This window comes from Ceratotherium simum, chromosome 6 (assembly GCF_057802395.1).
Source record: "Ceratotherium simum simum isolate JZ-2026a chromosome 6, ASM5780239v1, whole genome shotgun sequence".
NCBI lineage: Eukaryota > Metazoa > Chordata > Mammalia > Perissodactyla > Rhinocerotidae > Ceratotherium > Ceratotherium simum.
The window spans coordinates 83,945,379-83,966,264 of NC_141905.1; the positions used below are offsets into that span (position 1 = coordinate 83,945,379).

The following is a 20,886-nucleotide window of genomic DNA, read 5'->3' on the forward strand; positions in this document are numbered from 1 at the left end:
CTCAAAGTGTATTACTTTGCCAGTTAGGAGTTGAAGGCATATGTTTTGAATTTTCCATCATTTTACTTGTAGAAAGATTTGGAAGCAGAACTATTTTATTGAAATATAATGCTGGATTGAGAAAAGTCCATTTCAAAAGGGAGTAGTTAGCTGGAAGGAAGGGCTTCATCCGGTCAGCGTTTGGGTAGCCAGATCTGGAGAGTGAGTGACTGACTTCCTGACTGTAACTGGAGAATTCGGGATGACTCAACCACTCGGCCAGGTCACCAGGGTGCAGATGGCACAGGCCAGCAGAGCAAGAACTCATGACTCCTAGAGTTCTGAGTTAAGTCCTTCGTAGGGGGCCTAAAGTGACCCCAAAGCAAACGTGGTCCAGATCCCAGAGCATCTGCTAATGGATGGGGAAGTGAAATATTGCATATGCGTCCTTGACAGTAAGTTTTCCTTTTCTGCATCATGAAAAGCTATTCAAGCCAACCGCCGTAACACAGCATTAAAATACTCTAGCCCAGTGCATCTAGCTGGCCAGGGGCCTGGCTGAGGAAGTTACCTCCTCCCCCAGGATTGTGACAGTCACATCCTGACTCCACTCCAGGTCCGGCAAGAGCGCACAGGACTGTGGGAAGTATGTCACTTTGGCAGAATCTGTGCTCTTGAGTCAGCATCTTACAATAGCCAGACAGCGATGAATATTTAATAAATGAGAGAATGGAGTGACAGATGAGGATTTCTGCTCTCCAGGTCACAGCCCGAGCTCTAGACAGGCAGAACTGCCTGGAGTTCCCTGGAATGGCCCCACTGTTCCTGTGCGCCTTGACCTCTTCCCTATGCCGGAAATACCCTTCCTCTCCCACCCCTGGCAAATGACTACTCCAGGGCAACCTCATCTATGATGCCTTCCTGGCTGGCTCCACCCTCCAGGCTGAGCCCCCTCTCTCTTCCATGCCCCACCATATCACAGCCCTTACTACAGCCCCAGGACTTAAGTGTCTTGCTCACTAGTCTGTGAGCTTCCTGCGAGCTCAGTCACATCTTATTTACATAGTTTCAATTTCCTAGGAACTGAGCATCGAGCATGCTACTGCATGTGATGTGTCACATAAAATAGACAATAGGCCATGTTAGAGGACAATATATCCATGGGGTAGGCACAGTCCTATACCCTTTTTACAGATAAGGTTCAACATGGTTGGATAACCTGCTGAAGGTCGCCCTGCTAGTAAGGGGTCTGTTCAATGCCTGTGGCAGGCAGAAAAATGGCCCCCAAAGAGGTCCACGTTCTAATCCTTGGAACCTGTGAATATGTTACCATACATGGCAAAAAGGGACTTTGAAGATGTGCTGAAGTTAAAGATTTTGAGATGGGGAGATTATCCTGGATGATCTGGTCCAATATAATCACAAGGCTCCTTATAAGAAGGAGGCGGGAGGTTCAGAGTCAGAGAAGGAAATATGACGACAGAAGCAGAAGTCAGAAAGAGACAAAGATTTGAAGATGGTATGCTACTGGCCTTGAAGACAGAGGAAGGGGCCATGAGCCAAGAAATGTAGGCAGACCCTGAAAACTAGAAAAGGCAAGGAAATGGATTCTCCCCTAGAGCCTCTAGAAGGAAGGCTGTCTTGCCCACATCTTGATTTTAGGACTTGTGACCCCAGAACTATAAGATGATAAATTTGTGTTGCCCTAAGCCACTAAGTGTGTGGTAACTGGTTACAGCAGCCACACAAAACTCATACAAGCGCCCTTGAACTAGACAACGAGGCAGCCACACGGATACAGAAGAAAAGGAACACACTGTATTTGCAAAGGGAGTGGCTCAAGGCACTGCTAAGAAGCCCCCTGGCACGGAGGGCCACAGCTGGTTCTGGCATACATGGTCTCTGCTTTCCTGAGGAAGTCTGCGTGGTGATTTGAACTACTAAGAAGGGCTTGGCTGAGGCAGACTAAACCCCAGGAAGTCACCAGCCTGCGATGCCTCCCCTCCACGGTCCCCATGTTTGTCGTTTCCAGGAACTCGGAGCATCCCTGATGCCAGGGATGTATAGTATATGTGCAATCACCCCCTCGAGGCAAACCCACCACTGCCCGGGCAAAGGCCTCCTCAGTCACCAGAGTGAGGGCAGGGAGGGGAGAGGCGAGGCAAGCCGGGAGCTCCTGGGCAGCAGTCCCTCCTCGGGAGATGGCGTAGGTTCCCGGCAGTCAGGCCTCAGTCCCCACCCTCGGTCACAAGGATGTCGAGAGTTCAAAGCAGGTAACATCCTACTGCTCTTGCTTTTGAAAGCTCAGTCCATGAGTCAGGTCGTCAGTTTGTCTGCCTGTCTGGCTCTCTCTCTCTGGGCAGGCAGCTTGAGAAGGACTAACCCGATGAGATAATAAACACCAGCCTCGGTCACCATGAATCAAAGGCATGCAGCCAGCTGAGTCACACAGTGGCGGTGGCTCAGAGAGAGCCGTGGAGCTCCATCTGACCTCACTTTGGAAATGGGGCCAGATGCTATAACGCAGCAGGGCACCGAAGAGCACATTTCACTCCAAAATCTCCAAGTGCTATGTGTGCTCTGGCCACGGAACGCTCCTTGGAAGGGAGCATTATAACGTCTCTTGTAACTCAAGATGGGGAGATTATAGAGCCGGGAGAAAGGCTGGGAAGGGATGGCCACTAGGGATGCTTTAGGCCATGAAGATTGGGTCTGCAGCAGTAGCCCCTGTCCCAAAGTGACCTCACTTGGCTACAAGGCGTCTGAGGTCACTAAACATTCAGAGCCCATCCAACCATTTCACACATGCACAGCGAGTGCCCACTTTGTGCTTGCCACTGCAAGGCCTTCACCTTTAGACCACGAGACCCTACCCCAGCCCAGCAGGCGAGGAGGCTAGCGCTCAGGGCTCCTCAGATGAAGCACTAAGGCCCCAGGCACCACAGGCCTCCTCTTTCCACCTGCCCAGGTGCATTAACAAAGGCTGAGGAGCACTGGCAGAACTCCTCAGAAGGGGAGATAAACGGAGGCTGCATTAGCCCCTTGCTGCTGCATCCAGGCTGCTCTTTCCTCTCCCTCAGAAAGTTCCCTGTGCAGAGGGGCATCTTTGGCTGGCGGGGGTAGTGGGCTCTGTGACAGGACCCAGGCCCTGGAAACATCTGTCCTTGTTTTCCATACTTAGGTCATTGCTTTCACATCACATTTAAAACCCAAGCTTTGATGTTTAGTCATCATTTTTTGCTTTAGTTTACTTCCCTCATCACTCCTAAAACCAAAACCTCACCACCAAAGTCTGACAAAGGTCCGTATCGAATTTCTCCCCCCTTAGACGCATGCCTGAGCTTGCCTGGCTCTCTGCCTGGCTGACCACAGTGGCCTTACCACAGCTGGGGTCCCTGGCCAGAACTGAGGTCACCCCTGCAGCCAGCGGGAGAAGGAAGAAGAACGCCAAGACAGGCTGGGGCTGTGCTCTTGGAAAACACTCTCCGTGGATTCACTGTGGGAATCCTGGGAGCTGGAGACAGACGGCACATCCTGGGGTGAGGACCCCACGGGGCCCTGGACCTCTGGCCCAAGAAGACGGGGCAACAGAGGAGAGACACACAGGGGACCGGTTCTTCCCCCTTTGGCATCCGAGCGTCTGTTTAATTTTAGAGCTTCCGTGGAACTTTAGTTCAAGACCTGGCTCTCTGGGGTGACTGTGCAGCGTGGAAGTCACACATGGGCTTTGGGGCACAGTGGCCTGGGGTCAAATCCCAGCCTTACAACCTCAGGAAACTGACCTCTGGCCTCTGAATTTGAGCTGCGCCTTCTGTAAAACCATAGTCATTGTCTCTACCTCAAGGGTTGTTAGAGGGTTAGAAGGGACAAAATCACACCCAGCACCCAGCCTACCATCCCACACAGGAAGTGGGGAATGGACAGCCTGCAACTGACCCACCAGTGCAGCAGCGGCTTCCTGGCCACCGTCCCACCTGGGTGCTTTCTCTGGAACACACGAGTCCATCACTCCGCCTTCACAACCAAAACGGCAGTCAAGACCCTCAAACACCTGTCTCCATGTTCTTCCTCCGAGCTCTGGTGACCAGGCCCCTCACCCCAGCTGTCCCTTCCCTGTGTCCTCCTGTTTGAACGCTGGTGCGCCACTCCCTACATCAGGAGTGACCTCTCCCTGTCCTTCCTGGTACAGAGGACGCACCCATCACATCATGACGCGGCCGCCAGCCCCGCCACACGCAGTGACCTCCTCTCCGGCAGCCTCAGCTCCTGCTGGGGGTCCTCGTTTGACACTAAGCAGCACTGACACTGTCAGAGTGGCAGCGGGGAGTTCTGTCCATCTGTCTGCCCAATTGCCTGTTAAACTGAGGGCAGGCGGCATGGCTGATTTGTCCCTGTCACACCACAGGGCACACAGTTGGTGCTCACACATCTCTCGTTGGACCACACTGAGCTCCTCAGGGTGGGCTCTGGGCAGCGGCCATTCTGGCAGGCTGGGTGTGCACGGCCCCAGCCCTACCAGGGAGCCAGTCACTCCAGCTGAACGGAAGGTAGCTTTCGAGAGAGCACACCCCAGGGTGACACTTATGGAGAGTGAGCTCCCCAGCCCCACTGCTCTGTACCTAGCTGGTGGCGGCCACGTACCTGGTCCCCAGAGTGTGACGCACTGCTGCTCGTGGGTCTGACAGATGCCGTTGTAGCAGTAGCCGTCCACCCCCTGACACGGGTGCCCGTCATGCAGGTACACGTTGGCCGGGCAGTGGGGGCTGGCCCCTGTGCAGAACTCCGGGAGGTCGCAGGAGTTGCTGGAGTCCCTGCACGCTGTTCCTGCAGGCTTCAGCTGAAAGGAGAGGGCCGTTTATAGCACATGCGCTGCAGGGAAGGGGGAAGCACGTTCCCAGCAGTGCTCCTGGGATGGAGCGGAGCAAGGCCATCCTCACAGAGCCTCAGATACAGACAGGAGTGAGGATTTCAAAGGAAGCCCCCTTACAGCAGAGAGAGCTCATTAAATAAACAGTCTTGCTTGGGGTTCCCCCTTCCAGTATGTGGGGGCAACCAAGAGCAGCCTCTTTTTAATTTCATGCAACATTAGGGTTTTCTGATGAGCAGACAAGCTGGTCGCTGGCACCTGTCACCTCAGAGGAGGAGGATGGCGTGTTGCTGCTGGGCTCATTGATTCCTAAGAAGAGCTCTGGTCACCAACACCATCATGTGTTCTGAGATGATGTGTGCACTTACAGTGTTAGCATTTGTGGGCAAGTTGATAAAAATAAGTCCAAGTCCACAATCACAATAGCTATTTTACTTTGTCATCAAAATATAGAGCTGGAAACCTCTCTGTAGGACTTTATGAGGAGAGACAGAGTAGAAGTAAAGCAAGGGAGCAGTAAGGGATGTCAGGAACCATCCGACCAACACCTCATCTTTTTGCAGGTGAGGATGTTTAAGGCTCAGAGCGGCTTGTCTGAGGCTACGTAGCCAGCGACCTCCCCCCAGCCCACCTCCAGGCACCTTCCACCACCAACTGCTGGGTGCTGGGGGTTGGCTTCTCTTAACTTTCCACCAAAATTAATCACGAGTAGGAAGGGGATGAAGACTATTTTGAAGCTGAACGTAACATGTAATGCGCCTCTGAATCACCGTGCTCTAGTGGGCCAGCTAAGAGGGAGTTCCTGCAAGCAGAATGCCAAGATCAATCGCTTAATTAAAAAGAAATAAAACTCTACCCTTGCAACATTGGAATCAAAAGGTCACGCTTCTACTCTGTGAGATCTCAGCTCTGAATAATGAGACAAACAGAATTGCCAAAACAAATGCGGTCATGGCAGCAGAAATGGCCCAAGTATAAAACTGCCACTCTTGGCTGGGCTGGGTTGGGCCGGCCCCTTCTGTTAGGAGGACATAAGATCAAGATGTTTACACAAACCCCGGAGCAACCTGCACGGCTTCTCAGCCCACGAGGCAGATGGTCTTAGGATCAAGCAGAGGGACCCAGAGTAAGGCTGAGTGACGGGAGTGGAGACTTGCTCTCGAAGCCGTAGGTGACAGGACCGCACATCCAACAGCACAACTGGGACATTTAATGTCCAGCTTGAGTTTTTTGGTCTGATTACTTTTCAGCCCATAAATAAATTATCACAGATGACTTAGCAATTAAAATGTGCATTTCACATGAAGATTGGAAGATAATAAAAACAGGAGGTAGATAATACCAGTGTTTGTGATAAGGAGTTACAGTTTCCACAGCAGCGAATATCAGGAAGTCAGCCTGCCATATTGCTTGCCCGCGTCGGTGTTGAACCACCTGAGCCTCTGGGCGACCTTGGGGCCAGGTGGACTCACCTGGCAGTCTTTACAGCACAGCCCGTGTGCGCACACAGCGTCTGGCTTCAGGGTACAGGTGGTGGCATTGCAGCAGAGATTCGTACATTCCTGGAGAGGGGAATTTGTTCGACAGGGTCATATGGAGCAACTACTTGCTGAATGCAAACGTCGCACCTTAAGTAACTGTGAAAGGGAAGAAAGAACCAGAGGGCCTGGCTCTTGAGCTGAAAACCAGCCTGACTGAGGATTATCTTCATCTGTAAGAAAGCAGAGCTTCTGTTAAGTGTTTATGAACTGACTGAGTCTGAGAGGCCCTGGGAAAAGTCAGCAGCACTCGAGTGCCTTTCATGACGTCTTTCATGAAGGAGTAAGGGACTTGGCCAGGAAGGCTGGCGAGGATGTTCATTCAAGTCAGCAGGATGCTGGGGCTCTGTAGGGGCGTCTCTGATGACTGCAAGTCTTACTGCAATGAACTGGATCAGGATCACTGGGGTACTTTTTCTTACTTATTTAAAAATATACATAGCTGCGTACTAACTTGACCCTTCAAAGACTGGTCCTTTTGATCTAGAGTGTACTGGCAGGAAATGAAATCAAGTCAATTGTGTTGGAACCACGTTTCCCTGAAATTCAACCAAATGCCGTAGATGAGACCATTACTCAGCACGGGTGGGCTGCCTGACCTGGCAAGGCTCTCCTCAGATCAGCAATGCACATTAGAATGACTAAGAGGCCAGAAAGAAGTCTGGGGGCTGTGCCCATTGGTTTGCAAGAGATTTAAAGAGATAGATCAAATATTAGACATACTGTCCTCTCTGAAATAAAAATGAGAAAGGAAATTAACTCCTTTATTATCCTGTGCTTACAAGTACCCAATTTTTTCTAAGAAAAAGAAACAAGAGATTGACACCTTTTGCTTAGCTCTCAACAAAAGGCCTATACACATTTATCTAGTGTATTTATGAAGTCCTTGTACTTTAGAACATTCCAGTAACTTGGAGCTTACACATTTTGAAATAAATTGAATCATCAGAATAAAGAAGTGTTCATAGAGTCTTTAGTACTAATTAATTTATCAATGTCTTTTTATTTTATTCAATATATCATATATGCTGAGAAATTTATACACTATCGGCTAGAGAGAAGCCAATCAAGCACTAGCTTAATTGTATAATAATTTACTCCGAAAAATCATCTTTTGTGAATGAATTTATCATTAGTATCATAAATGTAATTAATAAAATTTTGTCAATAATCCAGAAGATTTATGGCTAACCTAGATATCTGAGCTGTATCCTGTGTAAAACTCTGAATGGTGCTCTCATTTGGTGCTTACCATTTTCTCCTATTATACATACAGGCAAAGTTATTAAATTTGTTCAAGGACTTTATAAACATCCGGAGTATATAATATATACAATAAGATAAAACTGCCAACCAGAAGTCATAGCTGTAAGTTTCATGACAGTAAGGGTTTTTAACTCATGGGCTTACAATCCTAAAAAGTTTAGGAACTTGCTTTGTTTTTTTAATAGTCCATCAATTGCACTCCTGCTCAGTGTCAACAAAGGTACAGCAATGTCATCCTGTCCATTATGGTCTAAATGGCTCTACTAATGACATATTAACCAAATTACAGATTTCCTTGAACTTCTAAGTTAAATCAGCCATCCTAAAACTGAGTCCTAAGATCCCTTAAGAACTACCTCCCCACCCCCACCAAATCACTAAATAATATAAGCAGCAGCTCAAATGGAAATGCAGCCAAGTAGAATGGCTTTGACTTCAAAGGGGATTGATAATGTGAGAAAGATAACTAAGTTTAAAAGATATTTGCAAGCTACTGGCATCTTATTGACTTTAAACACGGAGATAAGGCTGCTTTCCCAACCCTGTTAGCTGGAAGAATGAGTGAGTTGTCAGGATATCCTTATGGTTGATGTAAATCCAATGCTCTGTACGGAAAGCCATCAGCAGTCACTTGCCTTTTTACTATCCAGAATCTATTTCTCCTGGAGCACTGTATTTATCAGAAGACACAAATTTTTCATCTGTTGATACATTTATTTTAGTAGTCAATAGAGAAGTTCAACAGAGCCAATGAATACTAAGTCTCCAAAGAAGAAAGACTAATGAAGCCATTAGAGAATTCTCTGCAAGTGCCCTAATTGTCATTCTCATGTTTTAGGTTGTAGACATAGATTCTTAATCACAACGAACTAGGATAAGACTATAATGCATCTTCTTGAAAATAGTGAGGATTATTTCTGGGAGCAAAGGAGCAGAAGCTGGTTCCAGTTGTGAGCTGGGGAAGTTGTTCTGACCTCACTCACTTACTGATGTAGTGACGCGCTGAGGCCCTGTATGGGCCGGGGGATGTGAGAGCCAATATGAAGCAAAGGTATGATGCACATTTCCAGGGCTGAGCACTGGGTAGGGGGAAAAAGAGCCTAGGTTGACGGGTCTGACTAAAAGTTTTGGTCAAAGCAGTTTAGAACCTGGAAATGGGCTGTCACACTGCTAGACATGGTTTCAGCTTCAACTTTGAAAAGCAAAAGATAAAAAAAAAAAAAAAAAAAGTGAGGCAAAAGGCTTGCCTGCGACTTTGAAAGATTTCTTGGAAGAAAGAACTTTGGATGAGGAGAATGAGAGTTCTCCTCAAGTATCAAGAACTTATCCTATGAAATAAGGACCCTAACCAAAGAAAGATAAAGTTGGGAATTACATGCAAGTGGAATTTGGCTTTATATAAGGAACGAGTTTGATTTAATCAAAGCTTCCCTGTAATGCAGCATGGTGGCTGGAGAGACAGCAAGCACCTTGTCAAACCTGAATGACCCCGGGATGGAGATAAAAGAGAGAATCACAAACATCAGTGGCTGGCAAATTTCAGGCACTCAAGTGTTTGCTGATATGATGCTGGCAGTGGTAATACTGGTGATGGAGATGATGCAGATGGTAGTGATGGATGTGGTGGTGATGATGGTGGTGAGGACGGTGGTGGTGATGCAGGTGCGGTAGTGGTGATGATGGTGATGGTGATGATGATGATGGTGGTGGTGGTGCTGATGGTGATGGTGGTGGTAGCAGTGCAGATGATGGTAGTGATGATAATGGTGGGGTGGTAATAGTAATGATGACGGTGATGGTGATGGAGGTGGAGATGGTGACAGTGGTAATAGCAGTGAGAGCGGGGGTGGCAGTGAGCTGGTGGTGGTGCTGGTATATAAAACAAATGACTGCTAATAGAGTCATTCCAAACCTGAGAGTTCATGGCTCCATGAAGAGCTGTCAAATTTATTTAGATTAATAAACAATTACAAGGAGTTCAAATCAAAGATAAACCATTTTAAGTCAACATGGCCTCTCCTGAGAAATATGTGTAATTTAAACTAGTTTTGTTTTTTTCTTGAAGTAATTAACAAGTCTCCAAGAAATTTCCCTTCTGCATACCCCATCCCATGATGGTTTCAAGTTTTCCTCCACTCATCTTAAAGAGTTTCTGTAACGTCATAATTAGGACTTTCTCTTGCACAGCAGCCACTCTGCCCATTGTGAGTAAAATTAAACCCCGCTGTGGACAGCGCCGCTATCACTGATGGATCCCGAGTTTGGCAAGGGCACAAAAACACTCGATAAAGCCACCTCTGTAACTCCCATCCCCAGTACGTATTCATGCCCAACATTTTTGCAGAAATGGTCAGACCGAGACCAAGATCAATCCTGCTGGTACGGGAAACTGCAGAGACTAGGAGATTGGGATATGATGAAGATGCTGTAACCAGTTGTTTGTTTGATGAACATAGGAGTTTGAGGGATGTCCCAGAGTCTCAGCACAATTTTCCTTCCACCCCAGAATTCCCCTTCAGAGCAGCCCTCCAAGACATGCTCTTCCTAAACCTGCATCAACCCCATGTACGAATTTAGCTAGGACCACCTTGAACTTGGCTACCATTTCAGCTTGCCTAAGTTCTCGGGGAGAGAATCCCACACGTAGACTGCCTGCTATACAACCTACTTGCTTTGATTTATTCTAAACACAACCTCCTCCAAGCTTTGAGGGGGCACTTGTTTTACCAGAAAGTCTCCCTGTGTCCTGACTTTCTCTATCCTTCTCAAGATTATTCAGAGATTAAAAAGTGGCTGTTATAATTTTTATGTTGATTAACTGTATCTTGGGCCCTACAGAAACGAGGAAGTTTCCTGACATTGGCTGGAAAATAGGGTTAAATAAGCCTTTTCTGGATAAAAATGTTCCCGGCTTTAACTTATTGCTTCAGAAAGCTAACAAGCAGAGGCAGAAGCCTGGAGCCTCTGATCCTGCACACAGAGGAGGCTGCAGCAGCAAGCGCAGAATTTCAACTCGGGAGGAAGCTCTCGCTTAAAAATGAATGTTGCTTATTCAAATTCCCCTCTGGTTGCATGCCTTACAAAGAGAAAGAAATGGTGCTTATTAGCCATTTGAAGCTAGCACTCCAAGGCTTTCTTCTCTGCCAAACTCAAAGCTCAATGCCTTTTCATTGCTTTTGTCCTCATCTCGCCGAAAATACCACGTCCTTCAATAGAGAAGATGCTTCCTCTTTTTAAACCAGTGATATGACTTATTCTGTGCAATAGTTAAAATTCAAGAAGGCCAACCTGGCTTGTGAGGCTTGTTCAAGGCGGCCATGCAGGACTTTCCCATCCTGAATTTCTAGCTCTTTCATTCTGCTGCACAGCTCCTCCAAGTTCTTGCTGCTTTGCCCAGCCGTGAACGTGAGGCACAGGTTCTGGAAATGGCTCTCTTACCTCCGGCTCCCCGCAGTCACACTCCTCTCCTTCCTCAACGTATCCATTCCCACACTTCTGGCCCCCGAAGGACTGCTTGACTTCTGGCAAGTTAAAGAGGCACATCCCCATGCCTTTCTCCAGGCTGGCCTCCAGGTCCTTCCTGCTGCAGCTGCTGAACACCATGGGGAACGGGTACCTGCGGAGAAGAGCCCAAACAGTCAGCGGTCAGGGCACGCCATGGTGCCGCTGTTCACGGTCCCCACTGCCGACGTCTGCCCAGCTGTCCACTGTTAGTCTCAGTGAACAAAGGCTTAACCACTCAGTGGAGAATGAGGCACTTCCAGCTACATCCTGAAACCCACCCCTGTACAGTGCCAACACCACCACCGAGAGGTGCTTTATCAAAAAAGAAATGATCTTTTGACAGTTTTCAAATCAGCAGGTTTAGACAGAGTGTCATTACAGACATTATTAATAGTTCTGTGTGAAATGATACAATGGAAATGAGTTCCTAGGCTCTGTAGCTTGTAATATGAACACATACTGATGTCCTTACTAGAAAGTGCAAAGAAGAAAAAAGGACAAATGACTGTGCTTATCAATTCCCTGGTTCCCTGGACATAACCCCCAGTGTAGGCCAGGGCCGGCCGATGCTGGCGCTCGGGTCTGCAAAGGGCAAATCGCTGTCTCCCCCAAGCACAGCTATTAGAGAATGCAGGTGGCCAGAAATGCGGGTCCTATTCTTGCCTCGAAATACCAAGGCTACAAAGGGATGTGGCCGAGTTGGCCAACTTCCCCACAAAGTTCATGCTCCCCCTTCCATGGTCTAAAGGGGCACCCTTGTACTGGGTGGGCTGTGTGACTAACTCTTGGCAATGGAACATGAGCAGAAGTGAAATGATGTGGGTCACTTCTGGTCAAAGGAAGTTAAGTGATTCTTCTTTATGTCCTTTCTTTCCCCTTCTGCCAGCTGAGCTCCAACAGGTATTCCGATGTCCTAGGAGATGGGGGGCCAGACCCCTTCATGACTCACCGTAGGGAGGGGAGCCACCTGCAGCTTGGAGCCCCAGGGTGTCGTATGGAAAGGAAACACACCTCTATTAAGGTAAGCCCCGGAAAACTGAGGGTTTGTTTCCTACATCAGCTAATGTTACCCAACATATATACTGTGTCTCACTCTCTTTTACACGTGCATTTTCCCATGTCTTGAGGTAGCAAGGATTAAAAGGGACAAGCATGTTGGAAACCCAGCAAGTTTTATTACTTACTGAGGAAGCAGGACATGCTGAAGCCAGCCCAAGCACCCTCTCCTCACACAGGCATTTACAGGATGACATTAAAATTGGATCCTAATCAACTGGTCAAACCAATGCAAGCTGCTACATTTCCCTGAAGACGGCAGACTAGCCGCCATTCAATGATCAAGTTTGGCAATATTTCGAGATCATGATGATTTCCATGGCCAAACTGGTAACATTGTCTTATCCTCCCCAAGTGTTTTCTATCAGTCTCAGGTTATTAACTCTGAAGTATAATTCTAATCTACAAACAAATTAATAAATGCAAGTCCTGCTCTTGGATGCAAAGGCAATAAGCCAGGACTTATCTGTAGTGCTGTAACAAAGTTCCTTTTGAAATCTTTATAACTTTCCTTGGCAGACAGATTGATTATTCCTGGTATGAAGATGATGCTGAATAGCTTCAAATGATGATCCACAAGAAAAACTGTAATTTTATCAATTTAGAAGGGCTTCATGTTGGACAGACAATGGTACATTACACAGGGAATTGACAGCAGTTCTTCTCTTCGCAAAGAAATAAGCTTCATCAAGGCACAGATCAGACTTTCTTTGACGTGTGGGAGTTCTCCTAGGAGTCATGCATGTCTCAGGGCCTGATCCGGGAGACTAAACATCATTCTCATTCAATGATACGCAACCGGTATTATGACGAACTCTTATCAGTTCATTCTGGAAAGGAACTAATTTCTGAATATGTTAACAGTTAATTAGGGAAAGACACCAGGATAAATCGTAAGCCTCATGAAGGGTTTATAGCAGGAACAACAGTAGTTGAGAGAAACCTGATGAAAGAGTGGTATGAATCACCCGGCCTCACAAGTGAGCGGAGAATGTCCACCAGCATCCAAAGACCAGAGGGCAGAGACTGGCTAGGTCACAGCACAGACAGGTCCTCCAGCTCACTGTCTTTCAAAATACATTCTGGGCTTTTGGGGGGGGTTGACATTAAAGAGAAGGATAGAAATAAGATGAACGAGATCAGTTTAAGTCCAGGATTTAAACTTGGGAATGTTTGGGAGAGGGGAACAGATCATTGCTGGCAAAACTGCATCTGTGTGTCTGTGCAAGATGTTGTCAGATGGAAACGTAGTTATCTGTGCAACAATAAATTTCTATTTCTCTTAGCTCTTTCCTATTCTGTTGAAGGACAAACCCCAAATGCTTTTAAAATTTGCTTTCATTTAATGGATAAATAATATCTGTCTAATTCACAGGTTTTCAACCTTGCTGCAAGGAACTATGTCCAGGCATTAATTCCTTGAGATGCCTCTGTTAATAACAAAGCCCCAGTGTTCTCCTCAGAAGCCAAATGCGGCACTGATGAAGCTGACACAGAAACCGGTCCTTTCTCAGAGTTGCTCACAGACATCACAGAGCACAGGCCACATGGCCTGTTCATCAGCGCGCTGCCTGCCTTCAAAGTCAGTACAATAAAAACCTCTAGCAACGCTGGCCGTGGCTCACAGCTTCTGCCACGAGCACGTGTGAGTGGGTCTTCTTCTCTCCCATCTGGGTTCTTTCTGACTTGCTCAGTGAGGCCCCTTGGGAAGCCAGCAACCCTTTGCCAAACATTCCTGCCTTTTCCATGGACTGGGCCAGTCGACATTCATATCTCTGTGTGAGGGTAGAGAAACACCTCTGCCGTCATCCAAGAACTCTCCTTTGATGACAAATGGCGATGAGACCAACAAGTGTTTTGTATCTGTCGAGCACCTTTGCTGATTCCATCCTTTCATGATTTCTCATCAGAGAGGACAGGTGACTATTTCACTCTGACAGAGTATTCCCGAACCCTATTTGGGCATTTAGAGGAAGTCAGGCTTTAGAGGAAGAAAAGTAGAGCAACCTGTCACTCATCATTCAATTATTCTGCAAGTGTTTATTCAACAGCTACTATATGCCAGGCATTCTCCTAGGCTCTGGGGATACTGGAATGAACAAAGCATATAAAGAGGCAGCCGCCAGGGAGCTTGCATTCCAGAGGGGCAGACAGATAGTACATAAGATGAGGGAGTCAGTTAAGTGTGTTAGAAAGGGATGAATGTTAAGGAGAAACATAAAACAGGCAAGAGGGAGAGGATGTATGTGGGAGGGACTGAACTTTTAGGGACTGTGGTCAGGGAAGACCTCATTGTGGGGGGTGGCATTTGAGGCTCTCACCAGGATGTGAGGGAACAAGCTGTGGGCATATCTGGAGGAAGAACATCCCAGGCAGAGGGATGAGCTGGTGCAAGGGTGCGTGGACAGGCGTGACTGGCCTAGAGGAATTTGTTCAACAGGACAGAAGCAGGCTCTTCTTTCCATAACACATACCCAGAGAAGCCACCCCTTCTCCAGAGAAGCCCCTCAGCCACTCAAGGTCATACCAATGGCAAGAAGACCACCATGGAGTATCATTAAAAGGGCAGAGGGGGTTTGCCCTGCATGCACCAGGCACTGATCATGGCTGAAGGTATTTTTCATAAGAACTTCAAACACTTCTTATTTTCCCCTTTTTTAGCAAACTATTTTTGATTGACAAGCAGGGATCTGCTCATCATCTCCCTTCTTCTGCTGAGATCCTCTCAGCTGATTGGTGTGTAGCAAAAAGAGAATATCTAAAAATTGTATCTAACCCAATGGCCCTCCCCCAATAAACAGAATTTAGTGATCTAAAATAACTTCAAATCTCAAGAGATAAGGGAATTTGATGGTACCAAACATTAGATTCTTCTAATTATAATAGAATCATAATCTACACATATTTGGATATCTTCTACACCCCAAATAGCCACTGGTTGCACAGTGCCTAGTGCACAATAGGTGTCATTGACTACTGGCTTGAGGAGTCAAAGAGCAGTTCATTGGTTTGCATGAAAAATGTGCCAGCGGACCACGAGCAAGGCATGGAACCCACTCTTCAGCACAGCGTCAGGAATCCATGGACAGGATCTGTCTGCAAAACGATTATTAAGACTGCCATTTCTCCAACTCAGCCACATGTAAAATAACGACACCAGGAAGATGCCTGGCACAGGCAAGCTCGTCATCCTGCTTCCCAGGTGCCAACTCTGCCCCTGAACTTTTGATGAGAGCAGAATTGAACCTCTGGATGGTATTTTCGCTACTCCTTCATCCACCCACTCCCTCGAGAAGTAGTCTTCAAATGTCTATTATATTCAAAGCCTGAGGAGGATCCCAAGACAATTAAAACATAGCCTGAGCCCTTCCCACTGGCCCCTTGGCCGGCCTCTGCCAAGGCAACTAGTAGACATACCCACTCCCCACATTGCCTCCCCATCCATATAAATAAAATATAGAGATATATTTACATATATATAAAATAAATATATCATGCATGTTTATCCTTATAAATAATATAAAAATTATATAAAATTATAATGCACATAATTACATTTAATTGCTATATATTTATATATAATTTTGAATAACTATTTGTTGAGAGCCTGCTGATATGAGGGCCACTTTCTCATGGTAATATTTTTTCCTTTTTTATACTTTCTTATTTTTAAATTTAAATTTTCAAAACAATCCAGCAAGACGTATTATTATTCCCATTTTGCAAAAGAGGTGAAGGGACTTGTTTAAAAGTTCACAGAGAATTACAGAGACTAGATTTGACTCCAAATTCAGTTATTTAAAAACCCCATTTGTTTCATTACTGACTCCAGTTCAGCACTGGATTACCTGTAGTAAACTCTGGAAATGTGGACAGTGACCAATAAACCTTGATGTACTGATTTAAATACAAAGGATGAGCCGTCCATGACCCAACATACGACTGGACCAGACGTTCTCCAAGTGTGGTCCCAGCATCAGCATCACCTGGCAACTTACTAGAAATGCAAATGCTCAGGCCCCACCCACACCTACCGAATCAGAAAAACTCAGGGGTGGGGCCCAACAACCTGTATTCTAACAAGCTCTCTGGGTGATTTTCTAAAAAATTGAGGTAAAATTCATATAACATAAAATTCACCATTTTAAAGTATAAAATCCAGTGGCTTTTAGAACACACAATGTTGTGCAACCATCACCACTATCTAATTCCGGAACACTATCCCCAAAACAAACCCTAGGCCTATTAAGCAGTCACTCCTCATTCTCCCCTCCCCCAAGTCCTTGTCAAAGCAGATTAGTATCTGCTTTTTGTCTCTATGGATTTGCCTTTCTGGATATTTCATATAAATGGAGTCATACAACATGTGACCTCCTGTGTCTGCTTTCTTTTACTCAACATCATGCTTTCAAGGTTCATTCGTGCTGTAGCACTATTAGTACATCATCTTTTTTATGGCTGCATAATATTCCACTGTAAGTAAGACTACCCCACAGTTCGTACATCTGTTCATCAGCTGATGCTCCAGGTGATTTATCAAAATTAAAGTTTGGGAACAACTGGCCTAGATTTAAAATTCAAACGTTGTAAAGATAATACATGCACAAATCCACACTTATTTGTGTCAAAAAAAATAAGAAATATAATATAGGCTCATCACAGGTCACCTTTCATGCACTTAACTCGGAAACAGTTCTGTTTTATACCGTGCTTCCATTGCCTAAGAAAAGCCCAATGTACAGCAGTTACAAAACTTTGTGATTTTAGACATGCGCTAAAAATTCCATGAGTATCTGTCTCTTAAAGCCAAATTCAAATCTTGAATGAATTTTCAAATATCTTTAAGTATTTTACCAGATTGACTGACTAGTCATCACACTATATGCTAATTAAGGTGCCAGGAAAGGTTCTGATTGTGAATAGAGTGATGTTTCTGTTCTGAAGCACATTCCTCCCTCTTGCTTCAAACTCTAGTGTATGGTAATTATGCCTTCCTTTGGCTTACATTGTTCGTGGCTAATTTTATAGCTTTATTCCCTGGAGTACTGATGAAAAGAACAGTGAATTGGCCCATTTAGTTGCTCATGACATCAAAGACCCTGTGTAGCCATGGCCAGTAGTTTAAAAAGACAACCCTCAGTTTCTTCCATAGCTTTCAGCAAGCTCGTCACAACGTGCTTTTTAATACTTCTCATAAATTATCCCAACTGTGTCAGGACAGCAGCTAATTGAATTGACATATAGCAATGATAGACTGGTGCAAAGCAATAAAATTGGAGAGTTATTCAGAAAAGAAGCTCTTTTGCAAGATACTTTCCCTTGGCACCAGGACGCTTTAAAATGATTATACTTCGGACCCAGAAAAAAGGGTTATTTTCAGCTGGCAGGCAGAGAATTTCTCTCAGACACCGCGCCAGGATGACAAACTCCTGCTAGATGTGACCTCTTCTGTTACACACATCCGCCTTTTTCTCTAATATTTAACTACCAAGGACACGGGGGCAAATTTACCACGTTGAATGCAAGGTTAGAAATAAAAAGTGGATGAAACAGACAGCTGGGTGATTTTGGAAACCCCCCCCTTCCCAAAACCCACTTTCAAAAGGAAGAATGCCACTGAAGGCTTCCTACCATAAACGCAGTCACAGCTTACCATTTTAGCCGTCACAAAGCTGCCAAGTGAAACATTATTAGGGGTTACTTTTACTTTGACAAATCTGCAGTCAGAAAATTCTTTTCTTGCAGGAGCCTATTGTGCATTTCACTGCTATATTCTTGGGGTGAATCATACTAAGCCAATTTATCAACCTTGACAGTAGAAGTCGGGAGTTATCTGCCTTGCAGAAGCTCTCTGGGAATGATTCGGAGACAACTGCTTTTCTTGTTGGAAATTAGACAGCCAGGGGAAGCAGCCGTAATCAGGCTGATTGCCCGGACCGCAGGTCACTGTTCTCGACGTTTCCTTTGACTCCGCTGCCTCCTTCATAAACATGTGCTGGGTCCCAGAGAGTCCGGGTCCCCGGCTCCAAGGTCTGGGGGTGACATCGGTCCTTGGGCTGACTGTGGGAAAGAAATGCAAGCGACTGGAGGAAGAGGGATGAAGCTGCTGAAAACAGCTTGGAGCTGACACAACTGTGTGACAGGAAAAGCCAACGTCGCAGGAAACCGGCGATGGACGGGAAGCCATCCAGATTTCTCTGTTTAAATCGATTGGGGAAAAAAAATGAAAACCTCACATCTTCCCCCCGCTGATAAATGATTAGACAGTGAAGGGATAACCAGTTTTAGAAAATATGTTGCTGACACTCTGCTTCCCGCTGATTTCTCTTTGCAGACTGGAATGGAGTTTTATTTTCTCCTGACAGCAGAAGTGACAGATTCAGCAGGGGGCTCTTCTCTACCTGGGCACGTGGCACGGAGGAGGCGGAGAAGAATTGAACTTGGAAGAGTGAGTCTGAGCACCCCATCTATTTAAACTAAAGCTCAGTTTTAGACCTAAGCCTCAGTTTTCACATCTATAGAATGGGAACAACAACTCCCTCACACGCTGAGGATGAGGATCAAAGAGCTTCAAACAAAAAATGTGCAAGTCTTCGGTTAACTTCAAAGCACCGTGAGAGGCTAGTTACCAGTGTTTATATGAAAAAGATGTGTATTTCTTTTTCTCGTTTAGAGTGCCACTTTGGCTATTTCAAATTACCGACTGCCAGTGCCTTGTACGTTCTAGGGCTTAGAAACATTTCCAATGAGGTACAGAATTTATTATAACTGTAGCCAAAATGTAGCAATATTTAAACTGTAAAACCACAAGTACAAGTAAACTTGAGAGGAAAATGATTCAGGAGGCAGAGGAATGATCAGGCAGTTAAATATGATCCCACAATTTAATACATACATGGTGCTAAAGGAGCAACAAGACCCTGCTCCATTCTGGAAGGGCTGGGTTTTCTCCAGTTTAACCAGAACACGGACGTAGGAGCATAAACAACCAAAAAAACCAAAACAAACAGAAACGCTGTTTTGATGGCTGTGAGCCGCCATGCACCCATGGTTGCTTTCAGTTCCTGGAAGCTTTTTCCAAATGTCTTTCCCAAAGCTCGTGACACGTGAGCACCCTCCAGGTAGACCATCCTCTTACTTGACAGCCAAGGCCAGGCACCGAGTTCAGAGTGGAATATGGCCACAATAGGTCAGACCTGGCCTCCACTCTCTGGGAACACGATCTCATGACTCTCATTCATCACTAACTCCACAACTAGCTGGGAGACCTTTTTCAAAGACAAACAATAATTCACAGTTCAGAGGCAGTTCTACATACTCCTGGCCCCTCCAGGAGTGCAAGCCCCACATCATTACCATCTTCTTTTCCTAGTATAGCATGAGCCCACTAACAGCAAGAGGGTGCAAGGGGTCACAGTTGGGATGGACTGGGTGTGGCCAAGTTTCAACTCAAAAATTCTAGGGCCATCTTCAGAAAAATCTTTAAGTTTTCAGAATTATGCCCAGGAATAAAACTTGCAATTACCATGCACAGAATTTAGGTGCCACCAAGAAGAATGTCCTGTCAGGGCCGGGTGGTGGGGTCTGCACCAGCATTGACTCGCCTTGTCCTCAGCAGCCTGGCAGGACGGAGGTGCAGCTCAGGGAGGTCAGCTCACTTCAGGGGCCTTTGACTTCATCTCGCCTTGCATGTCAGGGAGGATGAGTGTAAATATTAAGAGCAGTTACCATTCTTTAGGGAGCCCCTGACATGAACAGAAGCTTGGTGGGCATTTTCACTCACTGTCACCCCTGTGAGTCAGATTATATCATTCCTATTTTACAGATGAGAAAACTGAGGCCACAGTCATGTGGGTCCAGAGTCAGGAATAAAACACAGCTCTCTGACCTGAAGGCCCGTGTTCTTCCCACTGCCACACTGCCTCTGTGGCGGCACTCAGGAGGCCTCCAGGAGCGGCTTCCAGGTGTTACCCCCAGGGCAAGGGCCCCAGGGCAGCCCCAGGCATGACCTGGCACAAACGGTTGAGCCAGGAGCATTAGCATCAATGGAGGAGATGGGCAGCTGCCCAGGTGCCTCGAGCTCCCTGGAGTCAGGTGCAGGGAAAAGCGAACCCCAAGGTCCTGCATGTTTCTCCAAGTTCATCTTCAAGTACCTCCCTGAACGTCTTATGTGTGATGGAAAACAAAGCCAGGTGTTGAGATTTATCCAGCACACCTGAGGTCAAGCACGGGCCAGAATGTACACCTCTGAGCGAGGCTGTGAGCCCGTTTGGGTCCTAACAAGCTGTGGGCAGAGGAAACGGTCTCCACCTGGAAAGCAGCATGACTCTACCGGACGACTTGTCTGGGGCGTGATGGGTGATGGAAGCAGACATGAGTCCACACTCTGCCCAGCCAGGGGTGCACGGGCATGACACTGAGCATGTTGGTTCACACAACAGACCGGGACCCAGGGCAAGCCTACAGGAAGGATTCATCCTTGCGCCAACTCCAGGAATAAAACGTATCTGCATTAGGACCAAATGCTGACCCAGTGGGCCCGCCAGATGGGCCGCAGACGGTGATGGAAACCACCAGGCCAGAAGCGAATAATCAAAAATGTCCTTAGTAGGACAGTTCCATTGTTAATAGCAAACACCTGGGGCCCAGAATGTAGCCATCTGCGGCACACAATTC

The 20,886-nt window shown here is 46.5% G+C and overlaps 1 protein-coding gene across 1 annotated transcript in view; it reads right to left on the reverse strand.

Annotated features, from left to right (window-relative positions):
* ADAM12 (ADAM metallopeptidase domain 12) overlaps positions 1-20,886 on the reverse strand; it is a 176,503-nt gene that overhangs the window by 47,500 nt on the left and 108,117 nt on the right. The window contains exons 11-13 of the mRNA XM_087433022.1: positions 11,089-11,266; positions 6,319-6,408; positions 4,621-4,816 (exon numbers count right to left, since the gene is read on the reverse strand). Coding sequence (XP_087289148.1) covers positions 4,621-4,816; positions 6,319-6,408; positions 11,089-11,266 — 464 coding nt within the window. The remainder of the gene's footprint in view (positions 1-4,620; positions 4,817-6,318; positions 6,409-11,088; positions 11,267-20,886) is intronic.